Raw genomic sequence first — 20,338 nt, forward strand, 5'->3', positions numbered from 1 at the left:
TCCTGTCAGTCCCTGCATCTTAGGATACTCATTCTGTAGTAGTCTGAAGAACTAAGAGAGCAACAACACAGGGACGAGGTGATGTCTGCATGCTTCTAGAAAAGCCTAACACTATCATAAAGTGGTGTGTTTCAAATATAGACATTTAGGTGCAATTTTTAACTAATATGTTCTCTGTAATACCTCTTCATGGCTCATATCCCAGGACATGGTGAGATGTCTTTTTCCAAGTCCTGCCTGGGTAAGTTCAGTTTCCTCAGATGAGGCTGGGGTTGTCTCTGAATTAATGTTTAACAAGTATGCATAGAAACTAAAAGGCCTCCAGGTTTTTTTAGATGCTGTGTCACAGGTCCTTTGACTCGGTATCTTTCATTTTCCAAGGTAACATTTCCTTGTGAAAAACTCAGGAAAAGATCTGCATGATAAAAAAAACAAAAAAAAAAAAAAAAAACATATATTTGTTCAAAACATGATCATAAATGTACATAAAACTAACTAGTTAAATTACCTTCAAATTAACGTAACTTAAAAACAAAAATAAAATTCCATGACATCTATAACCTGGCCATCTCCTGATCTACAGATGAGGATTCCTGTTCCTGCTTTCTTCCTTGCTATTGCTGTCCCTGAGAGAGGTTCTGTGTGAGCACAGTCTCTGTGCAGCTGCAGCAACTGTCGAATTATCGTTGACATTCTGGCAAAAACATAATTTAACAAATATAATATACATTGACGGCAAAAGCTTGAGCTGGACATTCTAAGTCAGTGGTTGCCAGCCTTCTTTGGCTTGTGACCCCACTTTGAAAAACTTTGGTGACCCCAGACGACCACGACACTTTTTTGCTCAAATGAATATGTTTTTTCAACCAAGGCTTCAAATTAATGTTGAATAAATGGGGTCATCCCTATGTTCCCCGGGTTCTATGTTCCCCATTTAACTCTGCAAAAAAAGGTTCTATGTTCCCCGCTTACACAAAAAAGGTTCTATGTTTCCCTCTTACTAAAAAAAGGTTCTATGTTCCCCGCTTATCCAGAAAAGGCAGGAAACATAGCAGTTGCATTAATATGTTGTTTTAACATCTCTAAACACACACAATGGAACATAATGGGGAGAAATTACAATCAGAAAGTTAACGTTACCCTTTGGGCGATCTATGGTGGGCAATCTGGGCAATTATGTCCTTTACAGAAGGTTTTTTTAATCCAGCTGTTAAATGCAGTGTTTCAGTCAGTGCAGATTTCTTCAAGCAGCCAAAGACCAACTGGTAAGGAAAGAATAATTATCACGGGCGAAATAAAGATAAATAAGCTGTTAAGTGCAGCGTTTTTTCAGGAACTCTGTTCAGTAAATCCACCATGATTATTTATTAGTTTTGTGATAAAAATAAATGCGTCTATGTTGTTGATCATGGATGTTGATATCAACTGTTCAGTTCGGTCCTTCGACCAATCAGATACTCAGATTTCTTCCTCTCTTGTTTTTATGACAGTAGTTTCAGGAGCAGCCAAAGACCACCTGTGGCAAGATAGTTATCTACCAGTGTTCATAAACAAAAGAATATTGATCATGGCCAAAATAAAGATAAATAATTATGTACAGTTAATGCGTTTCCCCGTTTGCTTATGGGTACAGGGAAACATGTATGAAACATGAAACTGAACAGTTGATATCAATATCCGTGATCAACAACATAGACGCATTTATTTTTATCACAAAACTAATAAATAATCATGGTGTATTTACTGAACAGAGTTCCCGAAAAAACGCTGCACTTAACAGCTTATTTATCTTTATTTCGCCCGTGATAATTATTCTTTTCTTACCAGATGGTCTTTGGCTGCTCGAAGAAATCTGCACTGACTGAAACACTGCATTTAACGGCTGGATTAAAAAACCTTCTGTAAAGGATATAATTGCCCAGATTGCCCACCATAGATCGCCCACAGGGTAAGTTCCTGATTGTAATTTCTCTCCATTATGTTCCGTTGTGTGTGTTTAGAGATGTTAAAACAACATATTAATGCAACTTGAACTAGAACCCGGGGAACATAGAACCCAGGGAACATAGATGGGTCCATGTCATTGGTTCGACATCCCATTAATCCGACTGTCCGCGGTGCTGAAGGGCTCGCGGCGGGCGTATGGTGCGCCGCGACCGGCTTGAGGCGGAGCAGGCTCACGGCTTATGTGTTTGTCCCTTTCTTTTTCATTTTAACCCACACCATGATCTTTTCCTAACCCTAACCAAGTGGTTTTTGTGCCTAAACCTAACCAGACCTTAACCACAGGGCATCATGATGATTTCGGAACGGACTTCAGAACAATGAGTTTAATATGGTCGGAACAATGGGATGTCGAACCAATGGGCAGTTCCCACATAGATACGCTCCCGAATAAACAATGAGTAAAATTAAACCAAGAATAATGAAAAAATATGGGCTATATCTGGTTAAATATGTATCATAATGCTTTCTCTTAACCCACCATATTTAATTGGGCAGCTGAGGTTGTTTTTAACAGTATAAGATGAATTTAATTTTAATTGACCAATTATTTAAAGGCGCTGTATGTAAGAATGTGGCCAAAACGGTTACTGCACTCAAATTCAAAATACTGCCACCAGTCGTGTCCGCCCCCCCTCCCCTACAGATTCGAGGTTGCTGGACAGCGGCACGCTGGAGACTGATTTGTTTGCCCACAGGCGGCTGCCATGGCAGGGCCGCGTCGCTGCGTCCTTGATCTGCGGCTTTCCAGCAGACCGTTTGAGGAAGTTAGACACTGCTAACGCTGCTGCCGGGATACAGCTGAGGAGAAGCCGGCTGCTAATGCTATGTACCGGGACACTGCTAATGCTGCTTTCCGTGCTGCTGTAGCTCAGTCGTAACTGTAACTGATGCTGAGAGTCTACTGACTGTGTGACTGATAGACGGCGGTGGGTGGCGCAACAGGCCAAAACACAAGTTCAAAACATAAACATGATTTGCAGACTGTAAAAATGTTTTTTAGATGCAAATATTCTGGCTGTACTATTGTTGTCGGTGAGATCAGTATGTTATATGAACATTATTCCTTAGTCTCTGTGACATAATTTTACGACTATTTGCTTTAGATTTCTTACATATAGCTCCTTTAAGTATCTGGCAACCCCATTTGAGGTCCTGACCCAAGGTTGGGGACCACTGCTGAAAGAAGTACAGTTCACAAACACTAGCTGAGCATCAGGCCACATTCATACTGTAGCATGGATCAACCTTTTCCATGCAGGCTGCTGCAGTTTTTTTCTGAACCCCATGCATTCCTGCAACCAAAACAGCACTACCTTTATTCATTTTATTTATTACCTGTGTTTTTCACGCAGTAGGCTACCTACTACTGTCTGCTAAATATTGTTAAGCTACTACATGCTAACATTAGCCCTATGCTTAACTTCCAGCTTTGCCAATTCACCACTTAAAGACGTCAGAAACATTGTATGTTGTCACAAAACGACCTCTCATTTTGAACATTTCTCACCTGTGTGCTGGCTCCAGCAGGTGGGCCTGCTGAACCGGACGCCATCATTGCGAGTGGACACTGCGTTGCGTTCATAGTGCTACGTAGACATCGGAAATTTCAGAACTTAACCCTATGGGCCCGAACGACGCATAGTGCGTCCAAATTCACACCCGTTCTTCTCTGTGGATTTTCTCCGCGACCGTGCGTCCTAGCAAGAAGCCATGCATATCACATGAAAGCGCAGAGCGAAAGAGCAGAGCTTTCCAGTGATACCACACACATCATTGTACTGTCATCCCATCACGTTATAAATACAGATTAATTGTCTACAAAATAAAAACCTGACGAATTTCTTTACAATCCATTATACAGATCTTGTTATCAGTCACTTCATATAGTGAGGAATATTGTATCTTACCACGTCTTAGGCTTGTGTGTGTTTGTCCCTGTCTATCCACATTTGTAGTCCTGCTTTCAAGATGCAAATATCTCCATATTGTCCAGTTGACACTCCCGCACCCAGACAACTGCAGCCTAATGCATGCTGACAGGGCCGTAGTCACCATACACATTGAGGGGGACACCATACACAATGCCCAAAATGTTCCCCCAGTATATAACTGAAACTGAAAAACAAATATCATCTTTTAGGACATCATTGCACTTGGTTGACTATTTTTCTATGATCTTAGATGTAAATATTGCATGTTTCTTTCAGATAAAACACATTTTTGACTTGTGAATGAGTCAAGGGAATTTCTTGCAATAATGAAAAAATACTGGCAATCATGTCAGCCTGGCACAAACCACATGTTTTGGACAGCTGTGAAGTGACAGAATGTCCCAGCATCATGGTTCTTATATTGCCAGATTCCAGAGAGTCTTCCCTCTTCATATATGGCAGAATATGTCTTTTTCCAACTTGCTATGGTGAGATACATGTAAAAATGTAAGAATTTAGTCACACGGATTTGTTTTTTTCATTGATATAAAAATTAATATAAAATACAGGCACATAGAAGGACATGGAATGATGGCAAATCTGGTTAGCCCAGATTGTCCTGAAAAAAACCCCCAAGATATAGCATGTGTATGTAGCCTTTATAATGACTGTGATATGAGCTTAAAACTAAAGGCAGTAAAAATACCCCAAAAACGCCTAGGGCCCAAAGGGTTAAAGTGTGGCTGTTGAAGTGCACAATCTGGCATAATTTATCACTCCGCTTCTGCAATTGGTCCTCAGTACTGTCTTAAACAGCACATATCACCGAAAACATCGGATAAACGTACCACGAAGAATATTAGAACTTAATCAAGTGACATATTAACAGCCTTAGCCTTACAATAGAAATTAAAACAGACTGAGCCATGCAGGAAATTCGTGCATGCCGTGCAAATGGAAGTTTGTCACTGACATCAGTTTTTTCACTGCCAATCATAGTGTAGCCTACATAAAGTGTTGAGTTGAATTATTTTAGTTCCTATGTTCCCTGAAGGCAACGTGATAGGGGACGGTCCCTAGCCTTGTTGTTAAGCTGTCTGTCATGATTCCACACCCCTCTCAGTTGATGCCATGCCCCCACGCTAGATCAGGGCCAAAAGTCTGAAACTGAAAAGAAAAGTTCTGAAAGTGAAAAAAAAGATTTAAAAAGGTAAAACATAAGATCTGAATCTGAAAATATAAAACATGCAACTGAAAGTAATTTAGTAATTTAATTTATTCAAAGAAATTACCAGAGTGAATCATAATTATATTTAACCTGAAAAAACTTTTTCTACACTTATTTTTATTTTGAATTCATTGATGTATTTTTCAAAATTCACCAAGACCATGGTTTAAGTCAAAATGTCCTCCATGAAAACAGCCTATTGAGTGGCATTTGACTCAGTTTAAATTGCCTGTACTGGAGAGAAATAAATTAAAATTTCAAAATAAACTTTGTTTTGTTAATGGCTTGTTGCAGTGCTTGATCACTGGGCAGTTAAAAGTGGGAGATGGTGTGTTTGGAGTGATTTCTCAAAGCCTCAAGTAAGCCTCTAGTAAACTTGTTGAGGAATTATTATTGATTTACAACCCTATCTATCTCCCACATGTATATTCTGATCATCTAGCACTATTGAATACTTAATCTGAGTAAATGAACCTTTAAGTACTAATCAAGCCTCATCTGAACATATTAACTGATGGGGATTAGGAGCTTGCATAATCAATACCTACTAGGTCCACAAGACACTGATAGAAAGAGAGAGCTAATCTCATTGAAGATGTTTTACCTTCCAACAGTTTCATTACAAACACCAACACAATGTGTGTTTCTTATACAAATGTGCATACATATCTCTTTAACAGGTACAACTTTATTCCAAGGATCCAGAGGGTTCTGGGCAGAACATGGAAAACATCCAGTATCAAGCCAATCACAATGAAGGGGGGGAGCATTCCATTCTTATAAAATATAGAGCTTTAATTTATTAGTCAGCAACAACAATGGAAAGGGAAGATAGAGTAATTTACACAAGTCATTACAATAACATCACCTTTGTGCATTTAGTTTTTTTTTCTTTTTTTCCATAAAGTCTGATGATGCAAAAATAAAAAACAAACAAAAAAACACTCAAAAACTACAGACACATTTTTAAAAATACCAACAAATTGTACAACCTTTCTTTGCATTTTTTAATTTTTTTTAATTTTTTGCTATATAACCCCTGGCCTCGTTTGGAAGAGACAATCAGAGGCTGTGATTGATTCTGGGAATGCAGACAGACATCCCAAATTGAGGAGCGGATACAGATACCTCTGTATGAATTATAGATGCATCTTCCCAGAGGCATTCAAGACAGCCTGAATACAAGCTAGACAATGTGTTTTAAAAGCCTTGAAATGTCAACGTGAGGGGAAAATGAATTGTTCCGGATGTTTAAGATCATATATTCTTATTCATGAAAATTACTTTCACTGATGTACTTGTGTTTTTAATAGAGTGTAAACATTCTAATCAATAGAACTATTACTCATGTTTTCTGACTCAAACTGCCTTTGTTTACATCATTAATATGCCATTGTATGATATTTCTCCTAATTCTGTGCTATCCAAACGCATATGTGAGATTGTTTCACTTGATGCTCTGACACAATCTATATTAATGTCAATGAAAAGATGCATCATGCTTTATACAGGGTGTAATTGAAATCTTTAAAGCATTTGTTTTCCCCATTTTCCTGTTACTGAGAATGTCCCTCAGAGACCATACTGTACACCCCTAGAGATGAAAAACAGAAAAGAAATGACCACACAGTATCTTATCAGAATTACAGTACAAATACAGGTTCATGCACACAATGAAAGCCAGCTTCCCAATATTTTGGTTAGTGTCACAACATTGTTACAATGCTCTGTTGTGTATATGGGCAATTTTTTTTTACCACATATGAATGTCAAAAGAAGAAAGAAGAAATTATGTCTCGAGTGCTGCCTGATCTGGACACCTTTTTCAGCTCGAGATGGATTTGTTTTGTTGTTTTGTTTTGTTTTTTTGGTGTTTTTTTTTCTCTTTTTTTTTAAACAGAAGTCAACTATAACTTGCCCGAGTGTGCTTGTTGCATTTGGCCCCAGCCAATGTCCCCTGAAAGTAAAAGAATAATGCCCTTTGTGCAAACTTTGACCCTTTATTGCACCTCAGTCTCATTTCAAAAGATGAACCATTAATAGATTTATAGGTTCAGTGTGTAGGATTTAGGGGCACATGTTGGCAGAAATAGAATATTATATTCGTAACCATGTTTTCATTTGTGTATACTCAAAACTAAGATTTGTTGGGGTTTTTTGTTACCTTAGAATGAGCCATTTATATCTACGTACAAAGCAGACCCTCTTCCAAGGAGTCTGCCATATTGTTTCTACAGTAGCCCAGAATGGACAAACCAAAAACTGGCTCTAGATAGGGCCATGTACATTTTCACATCAGCCGCAGCGATATAAAAACTTTTTTTTATGTGAAACTGCTTTATTCAGTGTTTTTAGCACTTTAAATGACTTGGTCTGTTCATTTTGGAGTTAATAGTTCACCTTTGGAAAATGGTAGAAGTTTCAGTTGGCTGCCACTGTATCCTACACACTAGACCTTCAATAAAAAGTGATCTGATGCTTGCTTCTTTTATCTATGAATCTTTCTGAAACTTGAGTTCATGGCCAAAAGAAGCTGCAAGTGACTCAGAGTAGAGTACAGTTGAGATTGAAATAATTCTAATTCGTATCTGGGCTGAAAAGTAGCAAAGATGACGCATCATTTCACAATCAATCCTCCAACCAAGGAGGAAACAGAAGGGGGGCAAGCACCAGTTTCCTACCAAAAGGCCCAATTACACCAGTGAGAATATTTGGAGTCGTCTTGGGTTCCCACAGAGAAAGGATCGTTTCCCCATGATAACTGGGACCATGTGTCGATGGTCCCTTTGCAATATTAAGTCTCTGTCCGCATGCAGCCATGAAGGGGTTGCATCACAGGCGTTCCTGGAGTGTCCAAAGAAAAGAGTCCTGGCATCGAGTCAAAACAAGCAAGAAACAACAGAGATCCCATCACCCCTTATCAACAACTCATTTCCCCATCAAAACTTCTCACAGCTCGCTAACAGCTTACATGCCTGATAACACATTCCAAACAGTCGCCGAGGTCATATGATGCTGACAGATGAGTTTTGTAATGACAGTAACAGCAACAATAAAATTAACAACATCAATAATAACAATAATATTTGCCCCAAAGGTACCTATACACAAAGAGCATGTTTTTTTCTATAAGTACAAAGAAATCCACAGAATGATACTATATACAACCTACAATAAATACTGTGTATCATATATCTTACTGTTTGAGAGGATGTATGTGGGGTTTTGTTTGTAAGCCTTTTTTTTCTCAGTTTGCCTTTTTTCGGTTTGTGGATTTTTTTTCACGTTTGCTACTCTCAATGAGTCTCTCCCAGTTTTCACAGGGTGGGGGGAAGGGTGGTTGAGGGTGTTTCAGACACAAAGCTGGGCTCCTCATGTCTCTATGTCTTCCTGCTCCTCGTTCTCATCCCCCTCCCCATGATGCCGGCGGTTGCGGGGTTTCTTCTGCTCCTTGAGCTCCTTCAGGTCTTTGGCCTTGAGGGCACCCAGCAGTGGGTCTCCGAACTGCCAGTAGTCCTGGCAGTACTGATTGATGAGGCTCATCTCTGGCTGGCTCAGGATGGTCAGCAGGTCTTTGTACTGGCCTGCGCTGGGGGTCCACTGGGTGCTGCTGGAGTGGAGAGAGGACGGCGTCAGCCCTCCGCCACCCTCCACCAGCACGTTGTTGACAGCGCGGCTCGACAGCACCACCAACTGCAACTTGACCAGTGTGTGTTTGAAGTTCTTCTCCGTGGCTGTACATTGGTACATACCGGAGTCAGAGGGCTGCAGAGATCGCAGGAGTAGACCTTGTTCTGTCTTCAAAATCCGACCATCAGAACGCATCTGCAGATAAAAACAGCTCATAAAAAACCTGTGATATATAACTGAATGTTTTAACCATGCACCCACAGTAAATTAGTTAATCTCTTGCCCTTATTTCATTTTCTGGCTAGCTGCGTTATTATGTGAAAACATTTGGGGCTCTAGTTTCACAGACCGGGCGCGGCGGGGGCACAGCGCACCTGCACTTCGCCAACTGGGTGTGGCCAGGCGGATTTTGTAAGTTTGGCACACCATGCGCCTGGCGCAGCTACTCCTCTTTCCCACCTCCGTCCCTCCTACCGGCGCAAGTCAGAAAGAGGGAGGAGAGAAGGCATAGAGTGGGTTTTACACACATCACACCAATCAAATGAGCCCCTCTCCTCGCCCTTAAATGCGCCGCGCGAAGGTGTAATGAGAGTTTACTCAATTCGCCATGGCAGAAGAGAGCAGCAGCGTCAGACAGCCAAACTCGTCCCAGGAGGAAACTTATGTTTTGGTCCGGGAGGTCTGCTCGCAGTGTCCGAATATACGGAATTGTGAGCAGACCTCCACGGGCTGATGATGCAAAGGTAGCCTGGGAGGAGGTCACCACAATTGTAAATCAATGTTGCGTTTCTCTCGTGCGCGCACACACGCTCTCTCTTTCTCTCTTGCAGTCTCACTCTGTTTCTTTTCTTTTGACTTTTCTAAGATGACAGATGCTGAATATATACTCCCTATCTGATGCTGTGGCTGTTTGTGGTTGGCTGAGAGGGATGTGAACTCATTAGTTTGCAGGCTGTGTTAATCAAATCAGATTGGGTTTCCATTACGCGTGCCAAAAGTGCCAAACAGTGCCAATCCCCTTTGATCTGACATCACATGTGACGGGACAGTCGGCATAGAGATACATTTATGTGCTGATTGCAGATAGTTGCATTGAATAGTGGTTTTGTGGCTATTTATTGCATTGTTAATGTGCCTGATATTCTGGAAACCTGCCTGTGAGGTTTTGGTGACGTGTGCACACTGTCTGCCGGTCAGCCAAACTTCGGCTTACACCGGCTGCGCTCCCCCTGCGCTGACAGTAGACCTGGTTTCAGATGGCGAGCTTTTAGCGCACCTTCGGCGAAGCCTTTTGGCACGAAACTGTCACTGCACCAAGCTGGATCTATCAGCACCTCCCCCTGCTGCGCCGCCACACCCATCTCAGCGCACCTCGGTCTGCCAAACTACCAAACTTAGCGCGCCTCGGGTTGTGCTGCTGGAAACTAGCTCTGCGCGGGATTCGCCACCCTGCGCTGCGCTGGGAAACTAGAGCCCTTGGTCTCTACTGTTTAGCTAGCCTTGGCCGCTCTGCACTGCACACCAACCAGATTGGATGGGAGCTAGCTAGCGGCACCACTCATTGGGCAATTACAGCTGGCAATACCATCCCACAGGGACAGCTTTGCTGTGGAAACATACTGGGCATACTCCTGTCTCCCCCCAGGTGGCACCGGTGAGTAAGCAGCTTCACTTTAAGCCACAAAACTCCTTAATAAGCATTTTTACCACCACTAACCCCTCTGATGCTGCTAATGCTGTTAAAAGAGCTGACAGCAGTAACATAGTTGACCGTGCTAAATGGGTTTTGTGGGTCAACATTAAGCTGCTTATTCATTGGACTGTAGGGGAGACCAGAGGGTGGGCACAATGTTTCCACAACAATGCTTACCAGCAGTAATCATTGAAGAAGCGGTGCCGCTAGCTAGCTCAACCCGACCAATGGGCAGTTAATCAGCATAGTGCTAGTACCACTACTAACTTGACTCAGAGACTTTCATATATAACTGGTCAAAAATATTCTCAGCAGTTAACTGTTAACAATAAATTGTTGACATCCCTACTGCTAACAATCTGGGTGGAACTCAATAGTGGAAACTGAGCAGTGGCTTTGGGGGGAAATACCAGTCACAAATGAAATGGGTTATAGTGTAGGATTTTCTTGGGGTTGTGTAAATAATGGGAGGAGTATCTGAACATGTCTACGCTAGCAGATCAAAAAGCTATTGAAGTTGTCTTGGGCTCCCTAGGTGCCTGAACCAGAAGCATAGAGCATTTTGACCAGAAGTAAATTGGTTCAGAACCTGAAAAGTTGCGCTTAAACCAAAAATAGCAGGTTTTCCTTGACCTCAGTGGGTGTGTCATGCTTGTTTTTTGGATACAAACAAATATCTGTAATAACAGGACAAAAAGGTAATCAGCTCCCAGGTAATCCATCCCACCCGCCTTCTAGTTTCCTATTGTTTACTTCCGTTGTGCATTGCGCATATGCCCTTCATTAATGACGCATGCTTGATTCCAATGGCTCAGCTCAAAACTGGTGGAAATGCAGGCTGGTTCACTAAATAGCACCATGGTTCCAAGAATCCTGAACAAAACTGGTTCAAGAATCCAAGCTAATTTGGTGAAAAGGGGGTAATACTGTCATGGTGACTAGTGCCTGGTTTTATTATCAAATCATGAGATAAAGATAACAGCTGTGCAACATCAGGTGAAAACAAAGTTAATTTGGATAAACCTGGCTGAATGAATCTAATTTAAATGATCTACACCCCCATATTTTTAGCCAATAGTCTAACTGTTTAGGTGTCATCACCTAAACAGTTTCCACACCCATGAATCTGATCAGGTGATAACAACACATTTATTTATTCATTTTTAGCTCCGAGTCAGAAGTGCGAGGCAGCAGCAAAGTCGGCTCTGCCTGTGGGAATAGAGACCATCCAACAGAACAGTCAATAAAAGAAAGACAGCAACACTACATAGCTCCACAATAAAGCTTTAACTAGTGCCTCAGGGTTATATATCATAGCAGAGGACTTTTTCACAGCTCCCCTTCATGTGTCCTTCCCTTGGGCCTGAGGACAGTCGGAGGTCTGTGTGAGAAATCAGGCATCATTCAATCAGAGCCTGAATCATTTAATCGTGTTAACAGATAATCGGAAAAAGAATTATGCCGGAGTAATTTTTCAAATGTGTCATACTGCATATAAATTTCCATCTCTCCTTGACAACAAAGTAACAAACTGAAATGAAATACAGGGGCCCACCTCCATATGAATATGTCCAAAAGAAATTTTTCATGTTCATCTGTGGAAATGCTCATCTACAACTAACCCATGTCAGTAAAGTTCTAGCCAATTCAATACGTCAGGAAGTTTGTATTGTGCTTTATATTGGATAAATATGAATGTTAGTAAACTACCCACAAGTACCATTATGCTTATATTACCATCATCTTTGAGAAATACACGATGTGGCGGCTCACCTCTTTTCTGCGATCGCTGTTATCTCTCTGCAGATGCCATTTGATAACAGCATGTGGAGAGCGGGCCTGACACTCCAGGAAGGTACTGCTTCCCTCCACCCCGTACTGCACCATCTCCAGAGTGTTCTTATTGGCTGCAGGGCATAGAGAGAGGGGGATTTCCATGGCAACCAAAACACTCATTACCATAAACTCCTTACAACCAAAATCTCAGTTGTGGCAAATCAAAGTCCTTTAGCAATATGTCTGTCACAGATTACCATAAAACTGCCAGAATGCAGTCATACAGCCCATAGCTATGAAACCTTGAACTGTTTGAGCAGCAATAATGAGATATTTCATTGTTTTCATCCTTCTGAGTTCATTAATAACCAAATAGAAGCAGAAAATAAAACTCAGGAAGGTAAAGAACAGGCATCTTACTGTTAGAGTTGAAGCCTCGGCACTGGCGAATGGGGTTCCCGTACTTGACGTCCTGCCTCCGGCTACGTCTAAAGGGGTCAGACCAGTATTGCCGAATAAGGAGAGAAAAAAATCATAAAGCAACTGCAAGCCATTCAAAGCCATTCAACAATACATAAAGCCATTAAAGGGTAACTTAAGTATTTTTCAACTTGGACCCTATTTTCGCATGTTTGTGTGTGAAAGTGACTAATGGAAATGAACATTTTTGAAACTGGTCCAGTGCTAAGCAAAAGGGCTGCAGCCTGCAGTGACGACAGAGGCTGCAATGTAACCACAAGCATTTGTGCCCTGTCAATTTCCTTCCACTGTAAGTGCTTGTTTTGCCGCTGACAGGATCACATTACTATTCTAAATGTTTAACAACATTAGGAAAGGAACCCTGTAGAGAAAGACCTTTCTACTGAAGAGTAAGATCCTTTTTGTTTCACCAGAAACAGCCCCAAATTTGCCATAACTACACCCACCAGACTCACTTTTACAAAACAGCTAATTAGCATGTACAGAGCCAGCATATTTTCACATCTAATTAAAGTTGAATTAAGGGTTTATTTCAACCAAACTTGATTTGGTAATCGCTGGCACAGTAGATAGACTAACCACAACAGCTTTAGTGAGTTTTATTTTGTTTCTGTCAACATTAAAAAAAGTGTTTTTTACAATGATAAAACTACCGTTAATTTAAATGAGGTCTGACGTTGGCAATTTTGGGGCCATTACTCATTAAATAAAAATGACTAACTAAAAGATTTATCTCTGTAGAGTCCTTTCCCTAATGCTGTCAGACACTTAGAATAACAATCTGAGCCTATTAGTGGCAAAAAGAAGCACTTTTAGTGGATGTAAATTGACAATGTATATTGCCCTGAGTGTTTACATTGCAGCCTGTTTCACCTCTGATGGCTGCAGGCTTCTCGCTCAATACCAGATCAATTTCCAAAACAGCAGTTCCTGTTAGTCGCTTAGATGCAAAAACATGGGGAAAAAGGGTCCACATTGAAAAATATCAAAGCTACCCTTTAAAATATCAGAATCAAATGGATCTAACCACAAACCATCACCCCATTACATTCTTACAAGTATGTGAATTTACATCAATTACTGGTTACACTAATAATACCACAAGTATATGATTTATTAGTATCAGTTAGTAGTATTTATTAATTAACCACAGTTTACCCAAAGACTATGAAGAATATCAAAATACATTACAATGCCATTAAAACAGCCAGTCAGCCACTCAGGCAGTCTAAAGCATTATCCAACACACCAACTGAGTCAGTTAGGAGTTAGTGTAGTGCATGCTAACACTGCTTTTGGTGCTCACCTCTTCTGCGAGGCAGAGTACCTGGAGCAGGACTTGCCATCCCAGGCACAGTAAGGGTCTCTGGCCAGACAGCAGTCAGCACAGGCCTCACCGTACACGTCGCACCGGTGGAGAGCCAACTGAGTCAGCCCTATCACAGATGACACATACAGCTGTTGCTGTTGAGAGAGAAGAGGATGGAAAATCGTATTATACACAACGCTAGAGGACATTGATTTTAAAATAAGGGAAAGAGAAAACATCCTGAGGTTTTTAGGATAGCTGCAACAAGCAGAGCCAAATCAAAGGCAATGACGGAGATTATTAAAACTTTCTACAGTCAATTTCAAGTGGAAAGGCTTTATTTCAATTCTACATATGAATTTTAGGGTTAACAAATTCAAGTGTCCAGTACTGAAAAGCTTCAAATAACTTTAATTCAATAAGCTCAATTTGGATCTCAAAATGTAAGTCCACATAAAAAATCTGGTTGGCTTGATCACATTCAGACACAAATATTCAAGACATGAGATTCAGACCTGAACATCTGGGATACCAGCAATGAGCAATCAAGCCTGGGTAACTGAATTTTCTATCCAAAATTGTGAATTGGAGATGAGCAATATGGTTTATTAAAAATATTGCGATATTTTAAGGCTGTATTGCAATACACAATATTTATCTCAATATTTTGAAATCTCTTCTAAACTACTAAAATACTAAATAAACTACTCATAATAATAAAGGCAAAAGTTAAGTTAATAAATTACAATATAGTTAAGTACTGTTATAATCAAGTTAAATGAAAAAAGATTACAATAAACTTAATAAAGTACTGCTACAATGAAGTTAAATAAAGTATTGTTATAATAAAATAAATCAAAGCAGAACCACTGGTGCTTTTATTCTGAAGAACCCAGTTCGTCTTGGGCAGGAAGTGTTAATACTTTTGCTGCAAATCTGAAGCTTCCGGTCAACCGTTAGCGGTTACAGCAGCACCATTAAAGATGAGGATTTATTCAATGTGAGCGGACTAACAGCTCTCCAGGTCATTTATTAATAATGTTTGCAAGTCCTACAGGTGCTCCATGGTCGCAAAATGTGACTAAATGGTAGTGGTCTGGAGTCCTGAAGATAGAAAAACACACCTCAACTGGGAAATAGTGGTCTGGATGGGAGGAGGAGTGTGTGTGATGCTTCATGTTTGTGAAGCGTGTGATGCTTCATGTTTGTGAAGCAAATATACAGTCTTTTTGTGACTGTATATATTTTATATTGTGTCTTTATACATCCCACTGGGAACAAGCCGCAATACAGTGAGCATGATCAATATAATGCCCACCCCTATTGTGAACCCTAAAAGGTTTTCAGTGGCTTATATGATGCAGATCTTCTTGGCCATTATTTGCCTTACAAACCCAGACAGATGTAATGCGATGAGTGTAAAACCTAATCCTGCACTGTGCTAAAACTGCAGCAGACTCTGGATGATCTGGGAGAATACTGAGCTCATGTCTATCCGGTTGCCATCATCTTTTTATGATCAGCTGTTAAAAATTTGTCAGTCTGGCAGGCTGTGTGTAACACAAACTCTCTGTGAAGTGATGTCATAGCATTTAGAAGAGGCCAAGTACTTTATTCACAGTGAAAGACAACTCTAAACTTTTAGTGTCCTTTTTTCTCTCGTCAATGTCTTCCTTAGATTTACAGCTTTCGTATTAGTTATGAAGGGAAGCAACAGTGAAGAACAACTGTATATGTGTGGCTTATAACCTTTCTTTGTAAGACGGTTTCTTTTCTCTTTATGTGAGCAAAGATCAAACAAATCAGTTGCACACACTTGCTTACCCTTTTGGATGAGATCTTCATGGATGTAATTGGAGTAGGGACCTTGATAGAGAAAAGAATACATTGAAGGTACAGTTTGTTATCTCTCTAGCAGATGGAAAAAATGAAAAAAAAAAAAAAAACAAGTAACGAAGAACAATAAACTTATGACAAAGTGACAAGCTGTGGGTGGGAGAACAAATATGAAAGTGCAAAGAAAGTTAGATGAATATAGTAGAAGAAGAGAAAATGAAAGCTCACCTTGAAAACCTCTACCTCCTCAAGGACCAGCTCCTCAGTCTGCAGGTCATCTCTGGGCAGAACGATGACCTTCTGAACTGTTCCCTTGTCTGCGGACCACAACACACACACACACACACACCTGTCATACCTGCAACCTCACATCCCTCCGCCTGTCAACAGTCCCTTGGGATTCCCATTTTATTCTCTCAGCAGCCTCCAACCAGGGATAATCCTCATATCAACAGGCTCCACTGTACTCCTCACCTCTGATTCGTGGCTCTCTTCACTTAAACTCTCCTCAATGACGTGAAGCTCTGTTTCACTTAGTGTACTCACTGCCGCCACCATGACAAACCTCCTCTGTCATCCTTAGCTCCCCTGTAGCCTTACCCTATTCATCTAGATGCCATATAAGACATTCCCCTGGCATGTTTGATTTCTGTTAAGAGTTAGGCATTCCTGTGAGCAGGATACCTGAGATTTATTATGACTTCTGCATTGAGCCCCAGTGCATTGCTGAATGGCGGCCTCTGACAGCAGCTGAAAGGACACACATTCCTCCACAGTGGCCCGCCATCGCACACAAACCCATTAGTCTAACAAAGAAGCCAGTAAAGAGGCGTCATATACGATATGTGAGGGCTGCGTCCTGTGTGGTGGCTGCTGCTGTTATACATGGGGCCTTATTAAAGGTTCAAGCCATGCAGACAGACAGTCTTATACTGGTGGGTGAGATTAAGGTGATGGATGTCCTAACTGTACCCCCCTTCCTTCTCTTCTCCCTACCCACTATTTATTTTCTCTGCCTCCTGCTGTTGATCCACCCCTGCCCTCCAGGTACAAATCTCCTGTTGTTTACTTCATGTGAAAAGAGTGAGGTACAAACCTTTTGATTGGTTAAATTTCCACTCAAGCACAAAAGGCAAGAATGTTTTTCTCTTAATGATAAATGACTGCAGGGAGACAAGCCCTCCACTTACATGGGATTTATTTCCATGGGGGGATTTTTTTTCTCCATTATTCAGCATCTCACTGACACTGTCATTCACCATTCTGACTCTGTTTAAAGGGGTTCATGGGTTCAGACTGACATCATGTACATGTTAAGTCACTTAAAAAGTAATGATGATTTCAGAAGCAGACAAATAGCAGAGATTTGGCTCCTTCCCTCTTTCAATCAAACTAAATCAAACACATTACAAAACACTCACCGGTTCCTAAGAAGAGCACCTCATAGTTGCCGTCTGCAGCTGTCACCTGGTCCACAGTGATGGTGGTGAACTCATAGTCCACATTGGTCCGAACCACCAGGGGGCGCTTGTGTATCGGGTACACAGCATTGTACATGGCAGGGTGATTCCTCATGAAGTTAATCACTTCATCTGGATAGTCCTTAGTGGACTTCATGTTAGGGGTGAATGTACCTCCAGGGCACTGAAAGACAAACACTAACATTAACATTCTGAGCTCAGGTCAAAACCCATGAAATATAATTGACATAATCACATAAAAAGAAGCATATTTTGGAGCCTGTCTTGCAGTAGCATTCTGAGTTTGGTTATGCTGATGCCTGCATCTTGTTCACATGGTTTCTATTTGAGGTCTGAGTCAGAGAGGAGCTGTTATGCCAGCTTGCTGTGGGATTCATGTGTGGGGTCAGTGTGGATTTGAAACTTACCGTGCCGGGTCGAGGGTAGGGGATCTTCCCAGTGTAGGCCACCCACTGGTAATTGGGACCCTCCTTGTGGGCGAAGGGTCCGTTGAAGACCATGCGGATGTCTGCCATGGAGTAGACACAAACTGCTGAGCCTTTGAAGACAGAGCTTTAAGTAGAAAGTAAAGAAAGAGAGGGGTCAGGAAAATGTATCTCGCAAAATAATGAAAATATCAACAACTTGGAAAATCTATCTTAAAACAGGGCTTATTACAGGGGTTAGTGTGCACTTACCCAGAGACGGAGAAGACGCCATATATCACAGGATTTTTTGTGTCTTGTGTTGGCTGTATATAAACGTCTCCTGTAAGAGAATAAAAATAAATCACATCACTGCAAACATAATGGTTGAAGGAAACATCACGCTCCACAGCACAAACTCTTCTTTACTAATATTTACACAGCTTCTTAGTCAATCCAGCCTCTCTCAGCCAGAGGGACATTTAGGTTACTAACCCTTGAAAGGAGTGATGCCCTTACAAAGAAGCTGAAACTTCATTTTTGTTGAAAACACATGGAACTCACTATTGGATTTAGATAATGAGCAAAGTGGGATCTTGTGTTGTGTCTTGATGTTCTGTGAGAGTCCCTTGAAGTCATAATTGAATCAAAGGGGAAAAGGTCAAGGGTTCATGTGAGAATTTTTGTGCTGCTTATTAAATGTGAATGTGGTTTATTTATTGCCTTCAGCTTGGCCACAATAGTTAATGACAAGATCTAACTCTGTTAGGCTATACTTGAGTGTAGAGCTTAGATCGGGCCCAAAAAATCCAGCCCGACCCGGCCTGAGCCCATGCACGTTATGTCCGGGACCAGCCCAGCCCGTCCAATTAACTGTAATTATGGGCCCGAGCCCAATTTAAACCCGACATTTTTCAATAAGTTGGCTGTTATAATTAAGAGTATTAAACCACAAGTCTTGTTATTTGAATGACAGAAACATAGGCTCTTAATGAATGGGCAACACGGAAGCATGATTATGTAATAAAACAGGTGTTTATTTTAGGATCCAGGTGGTGAAGGGCTGTGAGTGCACAATGTTGCAACATTGTAACTAAGTTTGTTGTAACTTTATGTGTCATACAAAGTGTGGTTTAATTTTATTTTTTATAATACTGTAGCATCCGCCAGGACATGTGGAAAGGATGACGCACTTATTCGGCAATTAAACCACCGTTTATTACTGAACAGTACAGGTTACTGTTGGCCGTAACCACGCCAAAACAACCAACAAACAGCAACTTAGCTGTAACTCCATCTGTGCACTCCTGCTCTCTCCTCCAGCTCATACACACACCAGCACGTGCACTCACACAGCCCTCCTCATCCCTGTCACACTCGCACCCCGCACCTCATTCAATCCCAAACATGCCATTAACTCACAGAACACTGACATTATAACAGAACATTTACTGCAGGGTCGCTACAATACATAGCCTATAACATTATCAAATCATAGCTTTAAAAAAAAAAAAAAAAACGTCATATCTGACCGGGCCTGGCCTGGGCCCGTCAGAGGGAGGGGGGCTCCCAGCCCGACCTGGCTTGTGCCCGCGGGCCGGGTCGGGTCGGGCTCGGGCTCGGGCAGAGAATCTAAGCTCTGGTACAGTGGTTCTTTGAGCTAAATGCTAATGTCAGCACGCTAACATGCTCATAATGGCAATGTTGCTATGCTGTTTAAAAAGTACAATGTTTACTGTGTTAAACATTTTAATTTTGCGTGTTAGCATACTAATATTTGTTAATTAGCACTAACCACAGCTGAGGCTCATGGGAATTTCATTCATTTTGCAGGTATTTGGTTAGAAACTAAAGTACATTCATTCATTTTTTTCCCATGACTGTTTATTCTGTTGGTGGCCGAGAGGGGGCTAGAGCCTATCCCAGCTGATTTTGGGCAAGAGGTGGGGTACACCCTGAACAAGTTGCCAGACTATCACAGGGTTGACACATAGAGACCGAAATCCATTCGAGCTCACATTCACACCTACAGCCAATTTAAGAGTCACCAGTTAACCTAACCTCCATGTCTTTGGATTGTGGGATGAAGCTGGGGTACCTGGAGAAAACCCACAATGACACAGAGAGAAAATGCAAACTCTGCACAGAATCAATCAATCAATCAAACTTTATTTATATAGCGCCTTTCATACATCAAAAATGCAACCCCAAAGTGCTTACAGTCTATACAGTCTTCACAGTCTATGGCTGACAGGCATGTAAGAGTTAGTAGCATAAAGAGTGAAAGTCTGCGTAAGGAGAAAGGTTGGAGTGGTGAATATCAAACACCTTCCCCAGCAGACCGGTGTTTGTGTCCTGTGTAAAACCAAGTGAACTTTTAATTAATTTGAGGTATGTTGTTACGTAATGTACAATACAATACATTACTTTATGTCAAGTATGTCACATTCAACAATGTTTCTTTTCCTAAACCTAAACTATTTAACTTTACTTTCCTAAATCTAAGCAAAGTGACATTACTTAGTGTGTGTAACTTTATGTTAAAGGTGCTAATTCACTGATT

The 20,338-nt window shown here is 41.1% G+C and overlaps 1 protein-coding gene across 4 annotated transcripts in view; it reads right to left on the bottom strand.

Annotated features, from left to right (window-relative positions):
• Nucleotides 1-5,834: 5,834 nt before the first annotated feature.
• Nucleotides 5,835-20,338, bottom strand: part of LOC117257039 (semaphorin-3F-like) — an 86,372-nt gene continuing 71,868 nt past the window's right edge. For 2 of the 4 annotated variants that reach the window (XM_033626886.2, XM_033626884.2), the window contains 9 exons: nucleotides 18,049-18,118; nucleotides 17,779-17,923; nucleotides 17,312-17,534; nucleotides 16,119-16,207; nucleotides 15,879-15,920; nucleotides 14,052-14,209; nucleotides 12,686-12,753; nucleotides 12,263-12,396; nucleotides 5,835-8,991 (listed from right to left, as the gene is read on the bottom strand). In XM_033626886.2, the coding sequence (XP_033482777.2) occupies nucleotides 8,539-8,991; nucleotides 12,263-12,396; nucleotides 12,686-12,753; nucleotides 14,052-14,209; nucleotides 15,879-15,920; nucleotides 16,119-16,207; nucleotides 17,312-17,534; nucleotides 17,779-17,923; nucleotides 18,049-18,118 (1,382 nt within the window). In that variant the 3' untranslated portion in view covers nucleotides 5,835-8,538. Of the gene's footprint in view, nucleotides 8,992-12,262; nucleotides 12,397-12,685; nucleotides 12,767-14,049; nucleotides 14,210-15,878; nucleotides 15,921-16,118; nucleotides 16,208-17,311; nucleotides 17,535-17,778; nucleotides 17,924-18,048; nucleotides 18,119-20,338 lie in introns of all 4 variants that reach the window. The other 2 variants (XM_078172692.1, XM_078172642.1) reach the window with 1 other exon arrangement.

This window comes from Epinephelus lanceolatus, chromosome 1 (assembly GCF_041903045.1).
Source record: "Epinephelus lanceolatus isolate andai-2023 chromosome 1, ASM4190304v1, whole genome shotgun sequence".
Classification (NCBI taxonomy): domain Eukaryota; kingdom Metazoa; phylum Chordata; class Actinopteri; order Perciformes; family Serranidae; genus Epinephelus; species Epinephelus lanceolatus.